The 10,353-nt window shown below is 53.2% G+C and overlaps 1 protein-coding gene across 1 annotated transcript; it reads right to left on the reverse strand.

Moving 5' to 3' along the window:
• Window positions 1–4,866: 4,866 nt before the first annotated feature.
• On the reverse strand, window positions 4,867–8,377 carry MEX3B (mex-3 RNA binding family member B). The gene is made up of 2 exons (XM_027089178.1): window positions 7,770–8,377; window positions 4,867–6,937 (listed from the first exon to the last, which is right to left on the reverse strand). The coding sequence occupies exons 1-2, from the start codon at window positions 8,050–8,052 to the stop codon at window positions 5,490–5,492; spliced, it is 1,731 nt and encodes a 576-aa protein (XP_026944979.1). The 5' UTR covers window positions 8,053–8,377; the 3' UTR covers window positions 4,867–5,489.
• Between the last annotated feature and the right edge of the window lie 1,976 nt (window positions 8,378–10,353).

Below are 10,353 nucleotides of genomic sequence, written 5' to 3' on the forward strand. Positions count from 1 at the left end.
ATATGCCAAGAAAATCGGAGATGGAAGATGCATAGTGAATTCCCCGAAGTCTCAGAGCAAAGGCAGAGTTAACAGAACAACAGCGGTGCTCCCTGAATAGGAAGAGTGGATGAATGAACAGATCTGGGAGGTACACCATAAAAGTGTGGCTGTGATAAGTAACCCCAAATATCATAGTCATTTTTATCAAGAGATTTTAAGTGATCATTTTCTTGCTGTACAGTTCACTGATGGTGAAGTGTCTTCTGAGTCATCGGAGGAATATTAAGATGAGGTCATCATGGTTTTTAATGAGAAGCGTGTTTTACTGGCCTCTAAGTCCATGGGTGGTAGGTTTGGATATTTTCAGTAAGCAGTCTATTAAATTTACTCATAACTCATTGGAGTCACTTTGGGCTGTTCTGTAAAAGCAGGAGTCTTCTGTATGTCTGCACAGGGCATGGTTAAAAGGAACTAGGTTTCCAGAAATCTCTAGTCTCCACTTCACCAAAGACTGCCTGTTGGGCAAAGCATTTAAGCTCAGTTTCTTGGGCTGTAAAATGAGGATAAAAATGATAGCCATATTATTCACTGCTTCACGGGGTGTCTGTGAGATGATTCATATGAAAGCATTTTGAAAAGTGTAATGTCTCCTATACAAAATAAAATAATAGCATTGTATTAAAGATATGATGTCCATCAAAATGTTCAGACGTAGAAGATCTGGCCCAGACAAAATCGACAAACACCCCTCATGCTTCCGATTCTAAATTTTTTAAACTATTTTTGACCTATGAAAGTAATATAATCACATAGTAAAAAAACCCAAAGGTCATGAGGATATTAAGTGAAAAAATAATAATGGCAAACATAAGGACTCATAGAGATAGAGAGCGCATACCATACGCCATGCATTACCCTAAATGCTCCTCAGAGCAACCCTTTGAGGTATGTTACTGTTATTATCCCCATTTCATAGATGATAAAAGTGAGGCACAGAGAAGTTTAGTAACTTTCCCAAGATACACAGCTAGGAAATGGCAGAGCCAGTTTTCTGTTATCAAGCCCAAATACCAGCCCTGTTCTCCAAGGATGACCACTGTTTTAACAGTTAATGGCATAACTGTATTCATTTTCTATTTGTGCATAACAAACTGCCCTAAAGCTTAGAGGCTTAAAGCAACACACATTTATTATTTCACTGTTTCTGTGGGTCTGGAATCAGGGTTTGGCTTAGCTGGGTATTTCTGACTCAATGTCTCTTAGGAGGCAGTCAAGATGTTGGCCAGGGCTGCAGTCTCATCTGAAGATTCAACTTGGAGAGGGTCTGTATTGGAGAGGGTCTGTATTAGAGAGGGTCTGTATCTCTCCCCAAGTTGCCTTGCCCCCCATAAAGCTTCAAGGACAATTACTACCAGCATCACCCTGGCCAGCAGGCTCAAAACCTCCTTGAGATGGAGCAAATTTGTTCATATTTCTTGGAAAGATAAGGCTTAAGAGATAAAAGCTCTGGATCTCTTAGTGCCTGATAGTCACTGACAATAATAGAGCTTTTCCCAAGAGCCAATGTTGGTAGGACTACATTTTGAGTGTGTTTTACTACAAATACGTACAGCAAAATCTCAATGGTTTCTCCCTTACGGTTGTAGAAAGGATCACAGGAGACAATCAAAAAGAAAGCGCTTTGAACATTCCATGCAAACATTATTATTGATTGAGTGCAATCTACCACTCTTTGGTGAAGAAAAATGATTTCCTTAATTTTGACCTCCCGTGCTCACACATCAGCCTTGGCTTCCCCTGCAATATTCCTGATACCACTAGAGCTACCCTGGGTAGTGGGCAATCCCAGAGCACCACCGAGGGTCAACCTCTGTGCATTTAAATGTCAGAACAATATCACCAATTTCAAGGCAGTGAAAAGACAGCAGGGAAGACCCATTTTCTTTGTCTACATCAGGGTTTCTCACCCTGGGCTGGATGATTCTTTGTTGTGCTTTGCAGGATGTTTAAGCAGCGTCCCTGGCTGTTACCCACTAGATGCCAGTAGCACTACCCCACGTTGTCATAGCCCAAAATGTCTCCAGAGATTGTCAAATCAGGGGTGAGGGGGTTTGCAAAATCACCCCCAGTTGAGAACCAGTAGTCCACATAAAGAAAGGAAACATGGACCAATAATTCGGGGCAGAGATGTCTGTTAGCTGGTATTTTGTTGCTGCAGAAAGACGGATTTCAGATGGCTAGTAGAAAGTAGAAAGGGAAACTGCTAGTAGTTGCAAGGCATAAAAGTGGTACCTCTCATCTCTCCAGCTGGAGAACCTCCACAGCAAGCGACCACCTCCACAGTTGTCATTTGTGGGACCTGGGGGATGGGACAAAAAGCCTGCCTTGGATCAAAAGTTAATGCCATCTAATGCCACTAGCTTGTGTCCACATCCTCCGCTGGTGACAAGGGCCTGCCCTGCAGAGGAAACCAATAGTGAAAAGCTCTCTCTCCTCTCAAGAATCCTGGTTTTATTAATATATTCCAAAACGTCATGTCAACAAAGGGGACCTCTCACCACAAAGAAATACAAGCCATCCAAGGGCGTGTCAGTAGCCTCGAAACCTGATTTTTTTTTCTCATGTTCTAAAGCAGCATATGGACCGCAAAAAAATCTCAGTGAGTAAGAGCCCATGTGAAATTCAACCAATCAAGGCTTCGATTTTTCCTCGCCTTCTCTGGAATCATTCTGCTAAAGCAGCAAAGCAAAGCTGCATCACTAGAGAAATCAGTGCGAAAAGGCTCTTGGTTCTGTTCTAGGCACTTCGGAACAGCTGAAGGAAAGCGGGCATTGGACCGTAATATTGCTCCTTGCCAGGCCTCAGCTAACCTCCAGTCCTTGAGGGAGCAAAGAAGGGGGTAAACACTGCCTGGGAACTTTCCAGAGTTGAAGATGATGCCAGAAATTTCCCAAGCAGGGCCACTCCTTTCTCTCCTCCCACCCCAAAGGCCTGTCTCCTGCCTTTGCAGAGAATCATTCAAACCAAACAAATCAGGAGCTATGACGTAGGCAGTGACTAAATTTCCGGACAAATAAAAATGAATACAAAGGGGAAAAGAGGAACAGCCAATATATGTTACAGCCTACTCTTTGGACTCACCTGCTAAATGTTACCCATCAGCAGAGGTTAAAATAAAAGGCTGCCCGCATTCCAGGCAGACACCGTTCTCCAGGGGCAGCTCAGCTCAGCCTGGAAGTCCTTGGCAATCCAGCGGTATGGTCTGGTCATTCCTAAATACTCTCTAGAAGGCAGAGTTCCTGTCAAGTGAAAGCATGCAGGCTCCATCCCTTGACAAAGCCCCACAGCCAGGGAGCAGGTGTAGCCTGCCAAAAACAAACAAAAACTTCTCGCAAACAACAACAGACAGTTAGCACCTGCAGCCTGTCAACACCAGTTAGCCTGCCTGACGAGCAGAAGCCTATTAGGACCAGTGCTCAAATCTAGCCCGGTCCTCCACGAGCAGAAACTGGCATCTCTGGGCTTCCCCCAAGGAAGTGACCTTCAGTGGAAACTCAGCACAGCAAACAGAGCCCTCAGCCTCCTTAAACTCTTGAGGGCCCTGCTGGGTGGGATGATGACCTTCCTAGGCCCTAGGCGCTTCTGCTCCCTCCTCCATAATAATATTATTCAAATTTATTTTTGATATAACTTTCAATACTTTGATACCTTGTTTTCTTAATGTGTTAGGTAAAATTGAATAGGTTTTGGTGGGCCTGAAAATTAAGACATTGTCTTTGAATATTTTCACTTCCTTTATTTTCTTCTAATTTTAAGAGAAATTAAACCTCTTCCTGGGACCCTAAAAGAATCACAGATCCTAGGCACTGTGCCCACACATGTCTAATGAGGAAGCTCTGATTCGGTAGATAACATGCAATTAAAAAAAAAAAAATACTGTTACCCACGGCCTAACCATCCAACCAAACACAACCTTGGCCTCTTTTGAAAGTCCACTCTATTGATAAAATACTGACATAATACGCCTGGAAGTTGTATCTTTCCATTTGTCACTTAAGAGTGATTCCTTATAAAGGTAGACTCCAAGAAGCTTAAAAAAAAAACAAAAAAAATCAAGTTACCACACAAGATAGATTTTCTTCAATATTTTATTTATATAGAAATACTTAAAAAATGAAGTAGCACCATTACTTAAGTTTTACCTTTATTATGTAGAACTTTAAATGTCAGAAAAATAAAACTCTTGATACAATTTCAAATCTTGTCTCAGCAAATATAATATTAGTATTTGACCATGAGGTTAAAGGCCCTTTATCATAAAATAAAATATACTTTGTTTTTTTAAACTTTGCTCAGTAAAGTACATTTAAGCTCAAGTAACATCACCTACATATACATAAACAAGTGGTAAACAAATGTATTAAAATAGAAATACTAAAACTATAGTGGTGCAACAGAATTTTTGTAACTTGCACTGAATTCTATTTATACAAATGTTAGAAAGCATCAACAGTTCCTTTTGACATGTTTATACATTTCCGTTTTTTGTAATAATATAGAATAAAATATGCTTTATATCACTGAATAGAAAATATGCTGGGTGAAGCAGATCTAGAAGATTTGTCTGAACCTATAAAATCTCCATCCCAACAGAATACTGTTCAAAACATTACACATTTTATGGTTTGTAATTCCGTCACAATTGTGTGATTATTAAAATAATACAGTGTTCTTTGCCATAAGGCCATACTAAAATAAAAAGATTTAACCCAGCTACAAAAAAGTTCACTGAACTTAAATTAAAATACTTGTAAACATCTTTGCAATATGAAATATAATTTTTCAAGTCAAAAAAGAATAAAATACTTCAATCTGTATAATGCAATTTCTCTTTAAAACTTTTAAACGTTTTTTAATATATAAGAGATATGTTACAGTTTCTTTAACTTTAATAAAGCTGCAGTATCCTGGTTTCACAGGAACTCCTGGCCCTTCCACGAACATTCAAAAAGGATCCACTGTGTTCTATAATAAGCATCGTAGGAACCCAGCCACAAAGGGGAACACACTAAAACAGTCCACACATCCCATAGCACTATTATTATCATCTTCATCATAATAATTATTGTTCATTTTTTTCTACTTTAAGAAAATGGAAAACTTGTGGGGTTTTCTTCTTTTGGAAGCTTCCTATTAAGTACAGTGTAAAAACTATCATTACTAGAATGTCGCCGTTCCTATTATTTATAGAGCATGCATTTAAGGTGGTTCGGAGGTTTCCCAGGCTACAGTACTCTTGATGCAGATATCCTGGCAAGTTCCTTTGTTTAAAAATTGAAATTTAAAAAATGAGCGGATACTACAGCTTTCCAAGCTCCTCTTCGGATCTCAGAGTGTGAGCAGGGAGGCGGGGAGGAGAAGGTGGGGCACCAAGTAGGCAGAGAGGCGCTGGGGAGTGAGGATGGAGGGAAGCGGGTTCTCCATCCCCCGCGTGGTGCGCGCCGCCTTCAAGAAAAGATGCGGATGGCCTGAGTGACCGCGGTGTGGCAGACCGGGCATTCAGGCTCACTCTTCTCACAGATGCGGTTGGCGCACTCCATGCAAAAGAGGTTGTGGCCGCAGGGCACCAGTGCGGCGATTACTTCGCTCTCAAAGCACACGGAGCAGTCGCGGCTGCCCTTACGCCGCAACCCAGAGGAGGAGGATGAAGAGCTGGAGGAGGAGCTGGACGAGGACGAGGAGCCGGATGTGTCCGACGGCTGCAGGCCCGGCAGCTGCGCCCCAAGGCCGTTGGCATAGGCGGCGTAGGCCAGGCCCCCTCCGCCCGGGTCGCTGCGCACCCGGCGAGCCAGGTGGTGCTCGCCCGCCCCCGGAGCCATGTGCAAGGGCGGGGACAAACGGGGGCAGCTGGTGCCCGGGTGCAGCCGGCGGTGCACTAGCAGCCCCAGGTTGGCGTTGGAGGGCGCGCTGGCGCCGCCCCCGGGAAAGACCACAGAGGAAGACGAAGCAGACGAAGATGCAGAGGAAGAGCAGGAAGAGGACACGGGAGCTGCAGGTCCGCCTCCCGGGGACCTCTCAAACTGGGCCCAGAGAAGTGGAGCCCCAGGCGGTGGGGCGGGAGCCGGGTCGAAGGTGGGCTGTAGCTCAGGACAGCCGTCAGGGGAAGGCACAGAAGCCTCCCCCGCCGTGTAGGTGTATCCATTGCCATTGTTGTTGTTTCCATTGTGAGCAAAGCTGAGCGCGGGGCTGGGGGGACTATAGTCCGCCAGGCGCGGGGTGGCAGCTGCACTGCCGCTGGTCCCCCCGCCGAAGTAAGAGTCTGTGGAGGCGCTGCCAAGCGAGCTGGAGCTGTCGTTGCGATAACTAGAGAAGGGCTTGCGGCCCGGAGTGGGCGTAATGCTGGGGGTGGGCTTGCTCCAGAGGCTGCCTGGGCCGGACCCGCCGGACCCATGATGCAGATCAAAGCCCACATCCGTGCCATTGGCGTGGAAGTCGTTCTCATCTGTGAGCTCAATGATGCCGCCAGTGCGCAGGGCGATGTGCGCCTCGATCTCCTCGCGAGCTCGGTCCACGTTCTCAGGCATGCCGGTCACCTCGAACACCGGCTCCTTGTCGCGGCTGGGCGTCACGATGTACGTGTGCGTCTGCTGCTGGATGCGCTTGATCGTGGCGCCCTTGGGCCCCACCACGAGCCCCACCACGCGGTAGGGCACCCGCACCTGGATGGTGGTCTGCCCCGGCAGGTTAGGCGGCCCGGGCACTGCGCCGTTGAGCGCCGTGTTCTTATTCCGCGAGGCGCGGATCATGGAGAAGTGCTCGGCGGCAGAGATGATCTCCCTCCGAGCCATGGCCACATCCTCCTTCCTGCCCGTCACAACAAAGACAGGCTCCTCCCCACGAACTGGGGTCTTGATATAAGTGTTGGTCTTCGCCCGCAGTGCTTTGATTTTACAACCTGGGAGCCAGAGTGCAGGGGAGGGAGTGGGAGAGAGAGACAGACACGCCCATTACCCCGGGGTAACCGCGGGGACCTGGGACTGCCCGCGTACGGGGCAGCGGGAAGGCAGAACGCGCGATGGGCGGAAAGGGGGCGGCTCCCTCACAGACCCCGGGCCGCTCCACGGGCTGGAAAGCGGGTTCCACCCGCGAGGCGCTCGAGGAACAGTCCGTTGGCTGCCCAGCCCTCCCCCAGTGACTGCAGTCGTCCCGAGTCAAACCCGAGAATCCCAGAAAAAGTCAGCTGGGGAGATGCCGCTGGTATCCAGCGGGACGCGCCGCCGTCCGCCCTGAAGACGAGGCAAAGGGTTCGGGGAAGGCGACCGAAGGCCGAGATCCTCCAGCGCGGGGGGGGACTGGTGGGAATGGGGGGCAGTCCCGGGACCCATTGTTCCTCCTCTGGGCTCCATTCCGCTTTGCAGAAATCCAGAATCCTCCTCCCATCCGATGCTCACTCCTCCTCCTCCCCCCTCCCAAAGGACCGATCAAAGGCCCCCTCCCCCAAGCATCTTATATTTAAATTCTATTTCCCGGGGTGGGCTGGGTGGGGGGCGCTAGGGGAGAAGGCAGTGATTTTCGCAGGAGAAAGTGCATCCCGCCGTGGCCGCGGCGCGGCTCTGGGAGACAGCCTGCCTGCACTTTCTTTGTCTGGGGCGCCGGCCCTTCGCGCGGCTCTTCCTCCCTCCCCAAGGCTCCCCGGCGCCGCGGATCTCGGTTCCTCTCCCGCCTTCCCCGCGGGGCGGTGGCCCGAAACCCTCTCACCTCCAGCTGCCCATCCCTGCCGGACCCACCTTGCCGCCCCACGATCTCGGCGACATGCTCGGAACTGGGCACCGGCACGCACTCGGTCATGTTCACGCTCTTCTTCCTCGGCTCGCTGTCGTACAGAGACGCGCCCTCGTCACTGTCCAGCCCCAGCAGGGAGAGCTGGTCGAGCGCGAGCTGCAGGGCTCTTTGGTCATCCAGGGTCTCTCCCCCGCCGCTGCCGCCGCCGCCGCCGCCTCCCCCGCCGCCGCCTCCCCCGCCGCCGCCGCTGCCGTTGCGCTCCAGGTCTGCAAACAGCGAGCTGGGCATCGCTCGGCCGTGCGCACCGCGCCCCCGCCGGCCCTCTGCTCGGCGGCGAGAAACTGCGGCCACAAAGGCAGCCGGGAAGCGAGTGGTCAGGGGCGGAGAGGCCGGCCGGCTGCAGAGGGCTCCGTTGCTCCTTTCTCGGCGCCGGGAAGAGTGGGTCGCTCCTTGCGGTCCACGCCGGGCAGTGGCTGCGGGAGCCCCCGCCTGGGTCCCCACCCCAGATCTGCTGGCGGGTGGGGTGGGGGCAGAGCTCGAGCGGCGGCCGCGCGTGCCCCCCGAGTGCCCGGCTGGCTGGCCACAATGCCGAGCGAGAAGCGAGCAGGCGAGCGACAGCAGCGTTTCTTTAAGGAGCCCCTCCCCGGCTCCTCCACTCCCTCCCGCCCGCCCGCCCGCCAGCCCTCACTCAGCGCTTTTTCCTCCTCTCCTCCCCGCCTCTTGACTGAGCCTCTGCAGCCAGACGGCTCCAGAGGGGGACGAGGGAGGCGCAACGTCACCGGCGGGAGCTGACTCTACAATGCTACTGACACTATCGCTGGGGGAGGCGATTGGCGCGCGCTGGGCCGGGGGCGGGCGGAGGCCGCAGGCTGAGCGAGCGGAGAGCGAGCGCCCCCCCACCGCCGCGCTCGCCGCAGCCCGCCCCGTCCTCCTCCCGGCCGCGCCCCTCCCCCGCCGCCGCTAACGCCTCTCTTTGTTGTCTAATGCGGGACCGGCAGGCTCGGGACACTTGCCTGCACCTATCAGCCGAGAACGGTCACTGTCCCCAGGTCTCCTCCCTCGCCAGACTGAGAAAAGGAAACGCGCCCAACTCTGATGCCAGGGGCCCGGCTCTAAGAGACTGGTCCTTAGAAAGTCCCGTTAGTGTCCCCCAAATAAACCACCCCTAGAACCAAAGATGCCACTGGGAGAAGCGTCTATTGTCTGCCCAAAAGGCGGTCCGAGCCCTCGTACACGAAAGGCATGTCTCGAGGTCCTGGGGCGCACTGGCAAAGTGGCCCCCGGCGCGGGCTGCCCACCTGCACGGGAGCGCAGGAGACACAAAGGCAAACGCCCGGCCGCATCTCCGCTCGTGCGCGCGCGCGCCCGCAATTCTGTCCCCTTGGGCAACACTTCGCCCAACTGGCCCTGAAACTGCGGATCAGAAAGCCAGAAACGGGTTGCAGCGCGGACCTGGCCGGCCCCGCCTCCGGCGACCTCCGGAACGCACCGCGCTGGGGTCCTGCACATGCCACGCGCGCCAGCTGAGACCCCGCGGACGCTGATACGCGCACGAGCGCCGCGCCGGCACCGCTAGGACGCCGGCCATACCTCCAGCGGGCTGTGAGGGCGTGCGCGCCCGCTGTTCTCAGGGCCCTCCCCGCCCCACGGTCGGGCCTGCGCAGTGCGCGCGAGGAGCGGGCGGTCCCTTTAAGGCGGGCGCGGCGGAGTGCGCCGGCCCCTCCCGCAGCCCCGCCCAAACGGGAGGTGTGCGCTTGCCTCCCCGCCGCTCTTTGTGCATTTCTTGGGTGGGGGTGGCGTCGGAGGGAGGGTGCGACGGGACCAGCCGGCAGGGACGGCGAGCTGCGCCCCCTCCCGGATCTCCCGGGGGCCGCCTCCGAGCGCTAGAGAGAAGAAAGGAGGCTTTGAGGGGCGGGCCGGAACGGGGCACGCTGCCCGCCGGGCCAGCCACTCGATCCCTCTCCGCCCGATCCCCCTCTCCGCCGCCGACCCGGGCGGATGCCCCCGGGTCCCGGCGCGCGCTCCCCTCCCTTGTTCCGGGCGCCGCCTGGCTCGCCGGGTCCCCTGCGCCTGGCCGAGGCCGTTCCGCAGAGCGGCCGGGGCCGCGGTTCGCGGAGTCGACCAACGTTGGCGCAGCGGGACTCCTGCTGAGGACAATGAGGCCATGTGGCCGCAACCGCAGACAGGCTTGCTCGGGAATCCTCGTGGTGCCGCGGGGCGATCTCGGCACTCGAAGACAGCGGCTCCCCCAACTGCTCCCTGCGTGACCCAGGGAAGAGTGAGGGAGCGCCCAGGGCCTTGGTTTCTCATCCATAAAATAGGGGAAACCATACCAGCCCTCCCCACCTTGTGGGTTCTGGGAATAAAATGTGACAATAGGTGGGAGCGCGCTTTGCAGGCAGTCAGGCAAACGCCTTCTGAGAAAACGAACGTGGTTTTCCTTCCTCGCTCACCTGGAGCTGTCTTGGCAAAGAGGTGCTGATTATTTCCTTAGGGAAATGAGACTTAGAAGCCACTTACAGTGGTTACTTCCTCAGGATGTTTACATCAGCTTCCTGGTGTGTGTTTTTCTTCAAAGGGAAAGCTTGG

Source organism: Aethalodelphis obliquidens, unplaced genomic scaffold (genome assembly GCF_003676395.1).
Source record: "Aethalodelphis obliquidens isolate GAN/ISIS:26980383/991018 unplaced genomic scaffold, ASM367639v1 scaffold65, whole genome shotgun sequence".
Classification (NCBI taxonomy): Eukaryota; Metazoa; Chordata; class Mammalia; order Artiodactyla; family Delphinidae; genus Aethalodelphis; species Aethalodelphis obliquidens.

Bases quoted from the DNA above. Each gene is read 5' to 3' on its own strand.
- MEX3B (XM_027089178.1), bottom strand. From the start codon at position 8,052: ATGCCCAGCTCGCTGTTTGCAGACCTGGAGCGCAACGGCAGCGGCGGC. The intron at 6,938-7,769 runs GTGGGTCCGGCA...TCTGGCTCCCAG, and splicing joins CGAGATCGTGGGGCGGCAAG to GTTGTAAAATCAAAGCACTG.